Source organism: Anser anser, assembly GCF_964211835.1.
Source record: "Anser anser genome assembly, chromosome: 1".
Lineage (NCBI taxonomy): Eukaryota > Metazoa > Chordata > Aves > Anseriformes > Anatidae > Anser > Anser anser.
This window is the reverse complement of record NC_139720.1, coordinates 46,668,722-46,687,290: the sequence shown is the minus strand read 5'-3', so window position 1 is coordinate 46,687,290 and position 18,569 is coordinate 46,668,722. Positions and strand designations below refer to the sequence as shown.

The 18,569-nt window shown below is 39.8% G+C and overlaps 1 protein-coding gene across 13 annotated transcripts in view; it reads right to left on the bottom strand.

The window, feature by feature from the left end:
• Nucleotides 1-18,569, bottom strand: part of ANKS1B (ankyrin repeat and sterile alpha motif domain containing 1B) — a 440,891-nt gene that overhangs the window by 23,916 nt on the left and 398,406 nt on the right. For 6 of the 13 annotated variants that reach the window (XM_083852392.1, XM_083852393.1, XM_083852390.1 and 3 more), the window contains 2 exons: nucleotides 5,626-5,754; nucleotides 1,248-1,319 (listed from right to left, as the gene is read on the bottom strand). In XM_083852392.1, coding sequence (XP_083708518.1) covers nucleotides 1,248-1,319; nucleotides 5,626-5,754 — 201 coding nt within the window. The other 7 variants (XM_083852386.1, XM_083852395.1, XM_083852396.1 and 4 more) reach the window with 3 other exon arrangements.

Genomic DNA, 18,569 nt, shown 5'->3' with positions numbered 1-18,569 from the left:
GGAAGATGGTACACTTCCAGCCTCACTTAATCTCCCCAGAACACGTGTATATGACTACAGATCCTCTCTCTGTCAAGTTGTTGGTTTTTTAAAGAGGAGTTTAAGCCCAGGTAAGGAATGATTAGCATGTAATTAGCCACGGATCTTCAAGCAATCCAGTAAGCATGAATTACTGCCAGCCCTTAGCTTAAACAGCTTGTGCAGAAGTCTGTGTACTGTAGATACGTAACCAATAGTAAATGGTTGTCTGATTGCATGAATTTTACATGTCTTCTAGCTTTATAATTGATCCACATGCTACATCTAGTGTTCAGAGACATCTTGTCTAAAAGATTTATGATCCATAAAATGAAGTTTTTCACTCACTCGTCTATACATTTTTACATCTTCAGTAGATCATGAAACAATTATATTCTTCATTATTTCATCATGCCAGACATATGTTTGCCATCTCTATAACCAGGAGTGTTTTTACTTCACTACAATTGGGAATGTATCAGGTAGCTGGCCTGGTGTTGTTTTGAGTTTCTGGCAGCATTATATTTGTTGTAGATAGACTGACCCTCATAGTAATTTTCTACAAACCAGCATCAACCCAAAGAGCTACAGTATAATATATGCTTACCAAATGGATGGAAGTCTAACTGCTTTTCCATTAACAGATGAACCTGAATTGGTATCCTTTTCATCCTTTGGTCATTAAATGGGTAAGTAATTCATAACTCATGATACATGGTAATACTCATGTGAGTAAAGGCACACGCATGATTATGTGATTGTAGACATCACATATGTAAAAAACAATGACTTTGGTAACGTTAACATACTTACTAGTACATGTTTTATATAGTAAATTCAATCCTTATTATCATATATAATATATATAATCATATATTATTGTATATGTTATGGATCAATTCTGTTTATAAAAAGAAACCAATATAGCACATTTAAGTGTGTGAAAAGTACTTTGAAACAGTCTCAAAGATTCAAGAGGAAACAAAGGATATAATGTACGCATTTGCTTTTCTTAGACAACATGCAAAATAAAGTCTACCTTCAAATTTTGGTGCTAAGTTAAAAGGCAGAGCAGGCCTCTTACTGAATGCCAATGTAAATGTAAGGGCACCAGAAACAAATAGGTAACAAAACATTATAAAACCAAAAAAGGTATAGTACAAGTAATCATCACCTATTATTATTTAATATTATGAAGATTACAGAAGCACGTTAATTTACTAACTTACCCTCATCTTTGCACATGCATCCTGTGTTGACTCTGTGCCTCTTAATTCTTTTACCAGCATAGAACCTAAATACTAAAATAAAAACCCATTAAACTTCACATAGCTAATATTTCAGAACAGAAAAACATTTTCAGAAATGCACTAAAAATGCCTCAAAAACCATAGTTCTACCAGACAATTTAATATTGTATGGTTTTAGAGTTTTTCCACCCTGCTGTTCTCTGATAGATCATTTAAAATTATGTTAATCAAACTATGAAACAGGAATGCACAGCAAGTGTATTAAATCAGATGGAGCCCTTTGAAACAGCATGTGAAAGTATTCTAGCTTGTAACCTTAGTCACTCAAGCAACAATCACATACTACAGATTCCATCTGAAAAATACCACTTGATTAAAAAATGGAGAGTTTGCTTTTTTTAGTTGCCATCTCCCAAACTTGTATTGCTATGTGTACAATCCTGTGGACATGAAGGGCAGCAGAGATGCTAACCTCTCTGTACTCAATCTGTAACTACTTTATGTGTAAACAGCAAACAGAGCCTGATGTCAGCAAACAGAAAACAGATCTGAGCTGCAAACTAGCTTAAACCATTATTGCTTCCTAAGAAAAGACTGACCCTGAACTATTATTTCAAGGCTGTTATTGGACCTGAACAGGGTGGCAGTGAGTGCTGGGTCCTGGCTCAGCTCGCTGAAAGCCACCTTCCTCCACAATCAGCCTGCTCACCTCTGAGGGCATGCACATCCTACCTGCCTCTTCCTCACCGCATGACTTGCTGGTGAGGGCACTTTGAGCCCTCCCTTCTGCACCCTAACAGCAGGCTCCACTCCTCTGGATTTGTAGATCTGGGGACTCAGTACTTTCTCAACAAAGTGTGAGTTGCACTGGTTCCCCAGGGATGAAGTTGGCTACGTCCTCGCTGCTGTTCTTGCCTGTTAGAGAGTGGTCCTGTTACTGTCAACAGGGTTGTGCAAGGGCCATAGGCTGCATTTCTCCTCTATACACTAGAGGTATGCAGATTTGTTGATGTGCATGTATTTTGTATAGCTCTGTGCACATGGATGTTTCTGCATTTCTATATAGTGTCACATGCAGGCTTGGCTTAATCAAGGAAAGAGAAAGAGGACAGCAGGCTGCCCCTTATCTTCTTCCCAGGCACAGAGATGTCTCTCTGCATTCCGACTGCACTTCAATGCCACGGCTTCTCTTAAGTCTTCCATCCTAAGTAAGCAACTAAGTAAGTTGAAGAGAAGTCATACCACTGGTGAGAACAGGCTAGGTGAGCTCCAGGAGGAAACCCAGCACTGTAGGCAGGAGCCTCTTCCCAGAGGATACTGCAGCCCACCACTGCTGCCTGGCCCATTTCATTCTGCCACGCTGACTTCCCTTGGGAATACCCTAAGGTGGTTTAAGTTAAAAGGCAGTAAGGCACATGGTTTATTGATGGGACTTGGTAGGTCAGGTTGATGGGTGGACTTGATGATCTTTTGATCTTGACTTGAAGGTCTTCGCTACTCTAAACGCTCCTATGATTCTACAACCTAACCAAACCAGAGCGTGAACCAGCTTCACCTCAAACAAGAACTGATCAAAATACAACTTCATTTACAGATAAATGTAAACTGCAAACAGAACAGAAAGTGTACTGGTTCAACTCTCTGGTCTCTTGACCTAGACTGAGATGTTTTCTTTAAAGCCTTCAGTTCACATTGTGTACCACAGGAGTCTCTGACCTGCAAGAAAATGCATAAATATTTCAATGTAGGCAGTAGCCAAGATGGTGATTAGTGAGCAACACTTTACAGAGCATTATAAACGGAAGGGTGAGCAACACCACTGCTATCAGATAAGTGCAGGCAGAGAGGAACAAGTGAAGGGCATTCCTACAGGACCACAGATGTGAAAGATTTGTAGGTCTAGCAGCTGTGAGTCCAGCCGGGGGTTTGATGGTGACATGAACAGGGCTTTGGGCATTAATTTGATGTGATGGCTTGATATCACCCTTACAAACAAGCAACTGATTTAGAGCAAGTTCAGAAATTAGAAAATTAAACAAAAGCCTTTGGAGTTGAACTGTATCTTTCTCTGAGTCCTTTGCTGTCTGACCTTTGGAATCATTAGCCTTCTCTGAGAAGGATGCAATTTAGTTCTTCAATTTTATTTGTTTATTTATCAAATGCGCTATGGCACAAGGATTTGGGATTGCTTGAGAAGCTTGAAAGCTACCAGTTGGGCAGGCATCATGCAAAAAAAAAAAAAAAAAAAACCAAAAAAAAACCAACAACAAAAAAAACACACTAAACTGCTTTTGAGCTCACGGCAGAAGAGGAAGGAAGAGAAGACCTGGGCAGCTCTGGTACCATCTGCACAGTGGCAAAAAGACTCGGCTGCAGGCATTCAAAAATGCTTCCCAGGGTGGACTGAAGAACTGACAAACAAATCACAAAGCTACTGTCCAGGTAGGTGTCAGAAGACTCTGAAATTCTTTGAAAGAATTTTACTTTTCTTTGACTTGCTTTGCTTTCAGAAACGTTCCTTCTCAAAGACGCAGAACGTGTGGGAGCAAAGTAGAGGATATCAGTTCAACTGAGTGAAGTGAGATACAACGAAAGTTACCCTCATTACTAACTTCCAAGCCAGTGTTTTACTCTATAAAGCTGAGGTCGTTACAGCTCAAGGAGCTAAGACAGTTCATTGATGCATGGTCCTTCGGGAAGAAAAATGTCTCCTTCACCACTGCTAACTTGGATATTTTGATAGTCCCTTTTTCCTTTTAATCCCAACTTAATTACTTCAATGATCAATATGCCTATCAATCTAGTGCTAAGATTACATCCAATTATGAATTTATTGCTGGATCAAGGAATGAGTTAAGAGGCCCTCTTCAGATAAACCCATTCACTATACCAAAAACATTAAGAAAACTTGAAGTCATTAAGCTGCCTATTGAATTTCAGGTGCTGCACAGGGAGAGAAGGCCCAAGAACAGGTGAGGTGGACTTTGACCATGTCTTGCTGAGGAAGTTGGGAGGTTCCTGTTACTGAACAGGGACAGTTACTCCATTTGTGGTAATTTCTACAGCATGAAGGTCTTATGGAAGATACAGATGCACTTTAGTGAGCCAGGCCTGTAACAACCCTTCTGCCCCTCCTCAGTGGGATCCAGGCTCTCACTTGTGCTTACTTAGTTCCTTATTTCTACCTTTCTGAATTATGTTTTAAATCAGGTTCAGTAGCCCCCAGCTCTCCACAAAAATGCCCTAGTGCTTCGTGAACAGAGCATTATCCTAAAAAGCACTCTGGATCCAAGTCCCATCAGGTGAAGAGGACCTAAAACCCATATCCTGGGCAAGTGGTTAACCTCCAGCTGTTATGCTAAAGGCACAAAAAATATTTAGCCCCTTTCCTTTTAAAAATATCAGTCTTGCTTCATTAGGTGCCCTCTTCTAAAGAGGATGCAGCTGTGTGGATCCCAAGTAGATGGAAGCATCTTCAGCAACTTTACCAGTGCTTTCCAGTAAAGCCAAAAGGGGAAACATAGCAGTTTAAATAGGTAGGCTGAGGCACCTCTTGAGATCTGCAGAAGAACGAGCTGCCCTCCATTGACAAAGCAAACTCAAGGCTTCAGAAACGTGTTTTTCATTTAAAAGTCTCTCAATATGTCTTTTTTTATACTTCAGGAGACCTTCCCCTCCTTCACAAGCATGCATAACAGCCAAAGAACACCAATCTTCCTTAGCTGTAGAAAGAAGCTCCATTTCTCCAGAAATGGAAGTGGGAATGAGTTACAGCTACTGGGAGGTAAAAATAAATACTCTCTGCCTTGAAGGAACTGACTGCTACTGGTACTTTAAGTCATCATCAGTTTAGGGGAGGTTTGAATTTGCCCTCATCTCACAGATGGAAAATGCTGCTTCAGACCATGACCTCCAACTTCAATTTCCCAAAATAAGTGTAAAAAATTCAGGCAAGGCGATACTCACTTTAAATAACGTGCACTAAACATTATGGTAGGTATAAGGATCTCAATATTATGTTGTTTTATTATTTGTCCTATAAACACTAGACAGGCATTTTTGAAGGATGAGGAGTAGGAGTGTTTTCTCTCACTGTCATTTCTACAACACTTAGCCACTTATTCGTAGTGTCATTTCCCTAACACTATTGCTACATGGGCTGCAATATATCAGAAAATTCATAGCAAAAATTACTGTGCATGCTTGTTTCTCATTTATTATAATTACAGTATTGCAGAGAAAGTGGTTTGTTTCATTAAAAGTGATTGACAAAATATTATAAATTAAAAAAAAGTTATCAAAATCTAACATTAATATATTTACTCCAAATCAAACCACTGAATTTATAAACACTTACAAATGCTTTATAATCACAAGACTGGAAGATGAGTTTCTCTGGATGATGTTGCCAATATTGTACAGGTGTTGATGCTGTAGCTTCATTTGGAGGTCGCAAGGTAATTGAAGGCTCTCCCCAGTCTCCTGTCTGAAAATCAGATGCTCAAGATATAAAAAAAGTTGCAGAAATTCACTATAAAGTAGCCTTCCATAATTGTGATCAATTGACATATTTTCTACATATAGAGCCATGTAGAAGTTGTACTCACTTATTTTAGTTACAGCATTTTTCATGACTTAATTTATAATCCAAACTCATCTACTGTAGTGTTTAATGATGCTTTAATTAAATCTATTTACCTTTAGAATAAAATCATTAGGCACCAGAAATCTTCCTTAAAAATAACTGTTTACAATATATGTATGAGGATGAGAGCACTTGAAAAAAATCATGAGATGCACAAAAGTGCCATTCACAAATTCCGCTATGTGTTTTGCAAGCTTTTCTACACAGCTAATAAGTCTTCCATTATCCAGCATATATAACTGATAACTAACTTTCCTAAATGGCTAAATAACTGAGACTTTGCTTTTATCTGAAGACTTATTATACATTCTTCAAACATATGAGGTATTCTTTAATCTCTTTATGAATATTTACTTTGATCACCTTCTCTCAATGCCTCATTGTAGAATTACTAACACTGCCCTTCCATGTGCATCATTCTCACTGATAAATGATTGTCTTCCTAGAGCTGTCATCTCCCCTCTTTCCTCAAGGAACAAGGGCAGGACTGCAGCTTGTTGCCAAACCCCTTCACATGGCACTCTTCTCCCTTTCAAAAAGAGCCAGTGCAGGCATCTGTACTGGGATCCCCACAGCACAGCAATGCTGGTCTGGGTTTCATCTGACACCACATATTTTGGACATGGCTTTACTGGACCTGGACTGACATTTGGGCCCTTTGAAGCCTTTGAGGCTCCTTCCACCCATAGATGGCGTCTTTCTCCTCTTCCCAACCTCTCCTCTGTCACCGATCCCACTCATCCCTTAGCCTATCTGGTCTGGTCTCTCTGAATTCCGCTCCCCTTCTTTCTCTGACTTTTGGGATCAGATCTCTCCTTCCTGATCCTTCTTCCTCCCTTAGTTGTTCTTTCTCAAACTATTTAATCCTCTTCTATATGAGTCTTTCAATTTGGATTACGCTACCACTTTCTTTAACTGTGCATATCTTGTGAATTTTCTGTGTATGTAATATTGCTAAAATGTGTGTTGAAACTAGCAAGGAATCACCTTTTCACACAAAATATGGCTAGAAGTTAAGACTTTTAAAGTAAGAAGTAGTTAAGCATCGAAAACACACGAAAACAATTCTTATTGAACACATTCAAAAGTCTGGCAAACTATCACATCCTACTAATTAAATCAGGACAGAGTAAACAAAACAAGTACATCATTTTCATGTGTCACAAAATAATGAAATGACACACATTTGCACAACTCTGCAATGAAAAGCCAGAGATAAATCTGGAAACAGCAACATTACCCTGCCAATATGGTAACTTCAAGCAAGTGAACATCATAAAACAAGTCCAACCTACTTTATGTTGACACTATTAGTACATCTACAAATTATACAGCATTGTAATTTCTGTTTTGCCCACTTAAGTTGTTTATATGCTATGGGATCTGACTTGAACCTCAAATTTTGAAAGGGAAACATCAGCAATTGCTCAAGTGTTTAGCATTCTTTATCCACAGAAATTAATCCTTCTGACCAGTAATTTATAAAACCCTTCATCATATTTAATCTGCAGTGAGAATTTGATTTAAGAATCAGTTCTTCTTATAAAATATGGTTTCAATCATATTACAAGGGGTAAGAATCTGTATCCTTATTAATACAGTTTGTATTTGACTACAAAAGAAGATGGACTGCATCCCTCACAAATTTCCACAGCATGCTCAGCTGTCTGTCACGAAGTGTTCAAGGCCGTAACTAATGGAACACCTGAAACAGTCCTTTCCTCTAACAAAGATATACTCCTGCATCTTCTCTGTAAGGAAACAGATCTCAGGAGATATATCCTAACCATTTAGCAAAAGGTTATTACGATAGAACAGGAGTAAATTCAGAATACAGAAGCTATAAAAGTATATCCTTTGACCATCTGTCTTTCCACCGAGGAAGCCCAGGGATGGCAGTCAGGGAGGAGCAGTATTTCTACAGAATAAGTGACATTGTGTAGTGCTCCAAACCCTTTTGTTGCACTGGTCTTGAATACAGAAAATGGATGCTACTGGCAAAGTAAGAAGGGTACTTAAGGACTAAAATGAATACAACATTTTACAGATTTAATATCTTTCATGCAAAAGGGAGTCAATGCATGGGGAACTGCATCCCTTCTGCCTGTAAATGAAGAGCGGTGACAAGAGAAACAGTGACTACCTCTCATATTGGTTCAATTTTATAAAGGAGCTAGGAAGCAATAATAATAAGGAAATCAGAAATAATCTTCAATCAGGCTAATAAAAGTAGTGTATAAGAAACTTAGAGAGGGACTGTGAGGAGACTGTTGATTTGTATCCATCAATTACTCTATAAATACATACAGTCATCCAAGTATCTCCTCCTTTTAAATTAGACAAAACAGAAGCAATAATATTGCTATACATGTCTCTAGGATGATCTAAATTCACAATATAACTGAGATTAAGGGAAGGTAGAGAGGGGGAATTTCTGCAGTTCCTGACAGACAACTGCAGCTGAAGACCTTTCATGTACTCTGGTGTTTCTTGCAGAGGGAGCAGATACTAAGAAAAGCAGCATAAAATTAAACATCATAGGTAATATATTATTATGATAGATGAAGGCGAAGAAGAGTTATACATAGTCATAAAAAATTCTTTTGTAACTGTATAATAAGTGCTTTTATATTCAGTTTTCTGGTCTCATTTCCTTTTATTTGTTTCTTACCAAAGTCCTTAGATTTTTAAACTATACTATGGCTACTATTCATTATCTACTTAGACTGAGTTACAGCAAGGTACTCTCCAAAGACCAGATCCATGTATATGCTTAAAAATGTAATTCCTATCACATACTCCCCATCTATTTTTTTTTTTTAATTGAAAGGGAAGAAAGCATTTAAACTGCATTAAGGCAGCTAAAATACTTTCATAAATTTGGGCTTAAAAACCTCTACAGGAAGGAGAAGTTCTTCAGCTGACTCACACCAGTCAGATTCTAAAATTCTGAGATTTAGGATGATTATGATTGTGTCATGATGGCAATTAACTCCAGTTTAAATGCAAAGGTGCAGAAACATCTTTGACCTAGAGAAGAGTTGGGATGACAGTTAAGCCTGGGGTAGAAGAATATGAATTGTAAATCTGAGGAATTGGTGTGGAACAACTCAGTGTTGACGTTTGGAGATTCAGGTCTTTAATAAGCACCTAGAACACTTTCAAGCACTATAGAAATGTTCGGAAATTGTTGTACCGGACCAACTATAATATTTGATTTAGTTTTTAAAAATACATATCGTAAGATAAGAATTTTCTTATTTGAATATTTAATTTGCAATATATATTTGCAAGAAATAATCAAACATTTAAGCTTATGTATTTTTTATGAGACTATATACGTATGGAGATTTTAATCTATCTGATGAAGTAGAAAGGGAAGAGAGAATCTACTCCTCATCTCACTTTGCATCTCATCAGGCAGCTGTGCAGCTTCTCACGTGGTTTTCACTGTGCTGCCTGTGGTATGGTGTTCCATGTCTCTAGCCAGCATCTTTCTTCTCACTGGCCTCAGTCACCTTGACAAAAAAGATTTTTTGTTCCACATTTTGCAGATAAATAATTTACATACCAAAGCCATCTCAAGTAAGGTGCCAGAATGGATGAGATTCAATGCTTTTACAGTGACAATTTTTAACCATAAAGGTCATGGCCTTAAAGACCAATTTCTCATGCCTTTGCAGTGCTTCATAGGCCTGGAAACAGGCAGATGTGCACTTCTCAGGGCTCACATACTTGATGTCAAATGAACTGCTGAAGCAGACTACTGCTATTAGGTAATTTCTACTGTTGTAGCACAGGTTATTCTAATTCATCCAATTCTCCGAGAACCATATTTGACTCATATTAAAGGCACCTGGATGCAGTAGTAGTCACAGGTAAGAAGTCATCTGACTACAAATTCTATAAAATCTAACATCTGCCTCATCTTTTTATTAAAATGTCAAGTCAAAAAAACCTCCATGCTATATAAAAAATTAGGCCTAGTTTTGATTGGCATGAATGTATTCATTTTTAACAAGGCCTACAGCTTCTAACTCTTCACCTGTTAAAGCCTCATGCCTAGTTATGGTAACGTGCATTAGTTGCCATGACAACAATAAATTAGAGCACACATAGATACACTGCTTTTCGCTGAAAAATTAATAATTTTCTCTCTGTAAGAATTTTAAATGTTCTGCGGGCCAGCCAAATCCTAATTATTTCCTTATTATTAGTTCCTTATATATATATATAAATATATATATATTTGATATAATAGAGATGGGTGTGTGGTGTACCTACCTTTTAAAAGACTCTAAAGCCTGGTAGCCAAAATGGCCCCTCTCTGCCAGAAATAGTGCAAGAAGGCAGTTAAATGGTAGAAACCAGGAGACGTTTACAGACCCTTTGAATGACTGTGCTTGTTGAAGTTTGAACCCCTGACTTGTTCTCACCACACTGCAATACAGATAACTGGTTTTGCTCTCACTTGTACAGCCCATGTGGATTTGTCACAGAAGTTATGAAAATTCAGAGCACTACTGATGCTAGCTAATTCCCCAAAAGTGCCTTACTGCCTTTGCAAACACAACACGTTCCTTGGCTAGGCGAAGCCTATAGATTAAGACAGAAAGGGCAGCAACAACACAGTGTGGGGGTGAAACAGTGCAAACTGCGCTGTTTACACTGTTTCGTGCTTTGAAGAAGTGAGCAAACAAAAACACCAGGAACAGAAATCAAAGCTCCCACCGAGCGAGACTGCTGCTGGCAATCCCCCCGCATCCTGTATGCGCATCATACAGCCAACATACGCGAACCACACGGCACGATACATGGATGCGCGCACACATAGTCCCAAAAGAGGGAGGACAAGTTACAAACTTTTTTTTTTTTTGTAATTTCAACAACATGACACCCGTAGATAACAGCATGGCGACAGACTGTACATCCATAGAGTGACAACATAGCCATTTATCACTGTATCTTACATTATGAACCTGATGAATCGATGAGAAAGGATATCCTGCATTCTGGTTGGTCCAGATCTCACAGACAGAGGACTGCTAATATAAACAGAAAACTACATCTCATCTTGTAAATATTAATGCACCGCAACTGCCAAAAGGCAAGAATAATTAAGAAAAGGCTTGCAATAACATTAAAGAACGGAGAAAAACAGCTGTTAAAAGTAATTTTTTATTTATTTGCTGACAAAATATTTTTGGACTGACTGGAAGGAAACATAGTTTATTCAGAGATGTTAGAAGAGGCTTCAAACTGTGAGTACAAGAAAACAATTTAGTCAGAAGTGCTGGTGATGTAAAGAGAGAAAGTTATGCAGGCATAAACAGAAAACGCAGAGAGCAGAAGAATTGGTTATTTTCAGTTTTTGGCAGGAAAGAAGTTTGAAGTCAACACCCCCAATTAAGTTTTGAGATTTGAATCTCACTCTGCTGGAGATTTTCACAGGGATAGAGAGAGGGAAAAATCTGGCAATATAGTCAACAGGAAAGATCAGTTCTCTTTGCAACAATTACCAGGAAAGAATGCACTGCAATTAAGTGAAGCAGTCAGCCACCATCTCCTTCCACCAACAGTTCCTTTGCATATAAAGTTACAGACAATATTACCTTTGGTATTGACCATGCCCCCACTTAGCAATTAAAAAGGTTTCTTTCAGCATTCTACATTATTTTGTAGATAGTGTGTAGTAGGCAAAGCAAAGTAAGCATACTGTAGCATCTCTAGCAAAAGCAACAGAGCTAGACGAGCACAGCATTCACCAGCATCCGCTACATATTTCCTTGTTTGGACAATCATCAAGAAAGCATCCTGACACCTTAGCAAAAGCTAAGATAACATTTTACAGTAGCCAGGCAACTAAAACAAAGCATCAGATGTAGGAGCTGCCCACAGTATCTTAGGCAGGCAGCAACAAAGAGCACTAAACACACATGAAAAATGCAACTGCAGCATCCAGAATAGCTAGCAATTAAAGTATCAGTAATTTAACAGCAGCAGAGTGTGCATTGCTGGTTCTTAGAAGCAGCAGCAGGAATTCAGCATCGATGCTCAAAACAGATAACCCCAAAAGCGCAGCTCTTCTCAGAAATATGGCTCTTGCTCTTACCTTCAGCAGCCTGAAACCTGGCTGCCTGGCTGGCGACAGACTAGGTTATCAGCTCTGGTTACTGTCAGGGCAGGCTGGCACCCTCTGCACTGACTACTGCGTGCTGCCAGACAGGCTGGTGGCTGCCTAATGTTGTTAATTGTCCCTTATTTCCTTCATAATTTGAAGTGCATGCACACACATCCCTTCCCCCTGCTTCAGTTATTTTTAAATTTTCCCATATCCAGTTAATTTCTTCCCTATCTTGTTTTCAAAATTATTTGTGTTTCCTTAGTGATGCAGAGGGCTCTCAGTGTAAGGCCAGCAGCAAGCACCACTCCAGTGACTCCTGCTGAACTACCTAGCAGTAGTTACCTTTTTTTTTTTTTTTCCTCCTCGTCTGTATGTCTAGAAAACTGATTTCTGGATGCTCCAGCCATGCCCATCACTGTGATGCCTACCAGAGGCTGTGCCTCAGCCTTTCAAGAAAAGTGTAAAAGTGAAGGCACTTCCATGCCAGGTGCAGCATCCCCAAGCATCTGGCAGTCAAGAAAACATATTGCAGTGCTATTTAGACACACTTGCTGAGGTCCTGAAAGGAATAAGATAAATTAGCACGGCACTGCATGCTAACAGACATTTAATTTCTCTCCAGCACTAAGGGTGCTGGCACAAGGTTGCCGTGACGCTGTCTTATCGTACAGCTGGTTCTCACCACCTTGATATTCTGGAGACAAAGGTTATCCTTCAGTCCTGCCCCTCCTGAGGACTTGCCCTCAAGCAGTGGTGCCTGGTGCCTCCTGCAAGCAGCTGTGGCCCTGGCATAGCCGTTCTGTGATAACAGCCCTACACTGCTGTGGCAGGAAATGTATGAATACACCAGGTCCATCTACGGCTGCTTAGGTGCTAACTTACTTGGGAACAGGTAACACAACACTGCAGTAACTGCATAAGCAAGTTTTAAGCTTTTAAATATGGGCAAGAAATCAATCCTTTCTTACACATGCCAATGCTGCCCACCCTGTCCCTCCGTCCCCAGAAAGAACCTTGTGGGTTAGTCCACTCACTCCAAGAGCTGGGAGCTCTGAATCTGATGCCTTTCTCTGACCGAGGGAATTCACACCTACGTATTTCACCTTCCTCTCTTACGGGTTAAAGCAGCAGAAGATAGGCTGTCTTCAATCCCTTTTATAAATGAAGGGAAGTGCTTCTTATTTTTAATTCATTGGAGAAAGAAGAGTGCACAAAAGCAGATGTTTGAAGCACTCATATGCGAGAGACGAGCTCTGGGTCCAGGTCCCTGCTCTATACCTCCAGGATTAATGGTTTAGAGGGTCTAGAATTAAGCTGAATTACCTTTAAGTACAGGTGACTAGATTTATTAAAGAGGACCAGCAGAGACTGAGAATGTCTCATGACTGCATCAATGGCCAGTGGGAAGTACAGCCATGCAAAACTCATTACTCAGTTCTGTACTCATTAATGTTTGAATGACTAAGGTACTGACATGCAATACAGAAGGAACATTAATTTTATGGAAGGTAATGAATTGAAATTCAAAAGCCAACCTCTTCTTTGGACCACTGTAAAAATATTTAGCATTTATTATATACATATTTTATGTCTCCAAAGTGCTGAATTTTTTTAATGAATTATGAAATCCCTGTGAGAAGTACTTAAGGTTGCATACCCTTGTGCTGAAGTGGAAGGAAACAAGGAAAGGAAAAAGGTTAAGTGAACATCTGAGGCCAGAAAATCAGTAGGCAGTAGGAGGGAGAGTTGGTATTAGACTTCAAACATGCCCAATTTTCAGTTCCCAAAACATATGCCCTCAAAAAGAAGGAAAAGAACTAAATCTGTGCATGCACTTCCACAGTAATAAACAGAAATACACTTGGGCATTTAATACCACTGATGTAGAAGGTTCTGTGAAAAAGAGAGTTTCACAAATATTTTTTTTTTCTTAAGGAACATAGCTAAAAATAATAAAAACAGCACCAGCTATTGTCTGATTAACATCAAACATGCACTTATCTTATTGGTATGCATTTATCTTTTGGGAAGAACTATGTTCCAACAAGAATCTGATATCCTGATATAAAAGCTATAGATGTCCCATGCATGAAAGACTTCCCAGTTGTCACCATGGAACACAACTCTGACAGACAGGAGGGGTGAAGGAAGAGGGAAAGGGAGTAGCCTGCACTGCACAGCTCCTACCATGTGCTACTGATGATATAGATGGCTGGTTAACAGTGCCAGAGGGAGGGAGGTGAGGCTCTGTGCCACCTGCTCTCCACTCAGCCATCTCCCTTCCTTTCCCAGCAGTCAGTTCTGACATAGCCTCCTAGTCACTTCATGATTGCCTTTTAAAAGAGTTGTTTTATGGACATTTTCAGTTCTCCTGTTTATCTAAATTAACCTCTGTGATTTCCAGAAAACACACTCACATAAGAAAAAATATTTCTTACTGCTCTTGCTAACTTCATCTGTGATAGAAGTCAACAAGGTGTAATTATTTCAGACACCTGCAGTGAAGTTAGTAGCCAATCATGTTACAAAGTGTTTCCACATTCCCATCTGCTTCAACTCTTTCTAGTTACTCATATATTTACTTGAAAAAATGTAGGACAGGACATATGTTGGTCTTCAATGTGGCAGGCTGTGTCAGAGATAACTTAGTGCTTTGTAAGGTGAACAAAATTACCTGAAAAGTTAGTGTAAGCTCCATCCCTGTTGACAGGGATGACTTGATAATCTGAAGACAGAAAATAATTTTACCAAAGGTGATCACACACCAATAGGATTGATCATGGAAATGATACCCTTTTTAAGAAGAAGAAAGAAGGAAAGCAACAGAAAGAATATGTGGGCAACATACGCAGAAGGAACAGGGGCTCGGTAGAAAGCAGTCCTGATGTATTCAACACAGGTCAACTTCGTGGCACTTAAGGGGATGTCAAAGATTTACTTAAAGTAGGAGTACTTATCCTCAAAAAGTCATGGAAGATAATAAAAGGACCAAAGAAGGGCTAAAAGAATATTTCAGATGGAAGTAAACAAAGGTTTGGGAATTTATAGCCAGCCAAACTGCAGGGACCAGCAAATTTCTAGCAAAATCATTTAAAAATCCAGTCACTATTCCCTGGTCCTTGTGGCCTTTGGAATCTCCTGACATTGCTCTTGGCCATGTGAAATAAATGCTCATGTATCAATAAATAAATGTGCATGTATCTCCCTCTCTCCCTCTATGCACACATACAAAATTGAGCCTAATGAAAAAGTGTGATCTTGCTGCAATGTGTTACCCACCAGAGCATTTATGGGCCAAGAAAAATTCAAGATGTTTATAATGAGGTTGTTCATGATGAATCATCTTAGATAAATTTCCTTCCTTTGTTGGAAAATGGGCCTACTAAATCATCATCAGCAAGGAGAAGCACAGCAGGACGTGGACACTGATTATGCAACTTCTGATGCGATGTCACGTGATGTTCCCTGTACACAAACTAGCCTGAATCAAAATGCAGCGTTTGCACAAGAAGTTGAAATATACATTTAGAGAAAAATTATCAGTATTTAAGCAGAACTGGACTGGACATGTCGAGAGAATCTGTAATGACCTGCTCTATGCAGACCCTCTGGGGAGGATCCAGAACTTAGGGACTTTCCAGGGTAAGAACTGAGAATGGATTTGATGAACTGCAGAAATTGGTCAGATGATATTCAGTACATTAAGAGTATGCCTTGGTAAAGTAAGATTAAATATACAAATAAAATATCAAATAGATTAACAGAGTGTTTTAACGGGGAGGTCACACAGATCTGGAAGTTTCAGTATACTACAAGTGAAATACAGAGGTTTTGCAAATGAATAAGCAAAGCAATATAAGCAATTATCACAGGATAATTCAAGTTGGAAGGGAGCTGAGGAAACTTTCTTTACAACCCCAGCTCAAAGCTTGAGCAGCTGTGAAATGTGACCTGCTTGCTCAGGGTTTCATCCAGTCAGGTCCTGAAAACCTCCAAGGACAGAGATTCCTCAGCCTCTATGAGCAACCTGTCCCACTGCTTGCCTCTCCTTGTGGGGAGGAAGTTTCTCTTGACATCCAGTCTGAGCTTTTCTTCTTTCCATTTTTGTACCCAAAGCCATCTCTTCTCCAGCCAGCCCTGCTCACTCAGCCTCTCCTCATAGGACAAGTGCTGGATCCGGCCCCCAACTGTCTTGGTGGCCCTTCATGGAACTCCCCTCTCCTAAATAAAAAAGAAAGTATTTAATACAGGTAGAATATAGTAATGCATGGGGAGGAATTTCTGTGCCATGCACAGTCACCAGTGAGGCATCATCTGGGGGCAGAGTCCAGTGTTAGACACTGCACTTCAAGGAGGATGGAGGCAAACAAAGGGAATCCAGGAGAGAACAACAAGTCTAGAAAACACCAAGGCATGGCCATAGTTAGGCAAACATCAGCCCCAAATGGTCTGATCAGTCCTAAGCAAGCCTGAGAAGAGGGAGTTGATGCCTTCTGATCATGTTTAGAGAGCTCTTTCTTCTGTTGGCTTCCATGTCTACTCTGCAAGGCCTGCATGTCCACCTTGCAGATCTGGTGCAAGAAGAGGAGCCATGAACCTGATCTCCCCACCGCCTCTACTGTGTGTCCCACCACAGGGCTGAGCCTCAGGAAACTGCTCCCACATCCTGGCACTTAAGCTCCAGTAAGGCACAGAAGGGAAGCAAAGAAACAACAGCAACCCCTACTCTCTGATGCAAATTATCTAGCAGTAACTCGCTGACTATAATTCAGTCTTGTTCCAGAAATGAGGAGAATTTTGGATCAAATCCCAGAAAATCACTTGTGGCACAGCAAACAATCTTTAAAGGTGCAACAGCTGAAAGAAACAAATGAAATGGGATGAATGGGGCTGGCTGGCCCCTTTTGTATTCATCACTCCAAATGTTTCAGGACTGTGGGAGAGCAGTTGTGCAATCTCGATAGATGTTGCGTCCCTGAATGTTCCCCAAGCTCTGGGGAGAGCCTGTCTTACCAACAGGAATAATCACACATCCTCCAGTGGAAAAAAGATCTTCAGAGATGGAGAGTGACATCTGAAATGAGTTCTTTTATAGACAGAGCCAAAATCAGAAATAACAATTCTTATTAGAGCAAGAAACGAGCACCCTCAGGCAGCTTTCACAAGCAGGAGTGTGCCCCAGCACACCATGGGAAGGCAGACGACAGGCCCAGGACCACCGTGATCCTGCAAGGTCTGTCCCCCCAGCCAGAGGCAGGGCTTGAGGTCCCACGCTGCTTTGCCTCTGGGTGCCTGCTGCACACAGGGACATGCCTGGAAAAATTTTCTCTAATGAGAATTGACTGTTAACACACCTGGGTTTCCCTCTCAGCCAGCTGACACCCTCCCTCACATGATGCAGTCAGTTTTCATTTGATTTCCATCCAGTAACCCAGGATTTGGGCTCCTGGTGGGGAGGACTGATTGAGGGTCTTCCCACCAGTTTGCTAAGGCTGCCGCTGCCGTGCCTGGTTTCTGGAGGTGCAGCTTTACAGCCGCGGCACTGGCCCAGCAATGTGTGGTGAGCTGCCAAATCTTTGCCAATTGATTACTCCCCTTTCTGCTGGTGCTGCCAGTTACAAGTGCTCCCTAGCCCTTTAGTCTTGCATATAGGAGAGAAACTTCTGGACAAATACCACCCATAAAAATAAAATTTGTGGCTTCAGTCCTCAACATTAGGCACAGGTAACAACATTTTAGCAAAACAAAACCAAAATGCAACAACCCGAGCTCTTTCAGAAGAGCACCCCAAACTCTCAGTACAAGTTATTTCCCAGGAGCTCAAACATGTAGACGTTACATACTAAAATTCAGCTTTGACTCTGAAATATTCAGCCTTTCAATAAGAATATAGTCTCTTTGTCAGTAAAAGCTACCCAGCCTTTTCCATTTTTCATATAGTCCGCCTCCATTTTTCATATGATCTTTCCAATACAGAGCTTCTAGCTCACAAGGCTGAGTGTGAAAAAACAGTAAATTAATAAAGAACATCTGTCCCCATCTTGAAAGAACATCTGTCCCCATCTTGGTGTAGTATTTATGGCATTTGTTTGGATCATTAGTACCAAATATAGAAACAACTTCCTTAATTCCATACGATGAAGCAGCATGTAGGTATGATCCACATCCCACGGCTTTATTTCTAAAATGTTAGCTTCTGTAACCTTCATGAAAATATGCACCTTTTTATTTAGACAGAAATTGCTTAGATTTTTCATGTCTTTATCAGTTTACTTGTCCACTGAATAAAAAATACTCTAGGGTTTGTTAAAATTTACACTTCAAGACATAGCAATTTTTGGCATTAATATGTATCTGAATTAAAAAGACAAAATCCAGTAACACCTATATAATGCAATAAAAATAGATTTAGAAACCATTTTTCTTTTGATGTTAAATTGAAGGTTATCATAGATGTCATCTTTCCATATTTAAAAATAAGATGCACCTCAAAATATGAACCATAGAACATCTTGTTTAGATTTTATATACT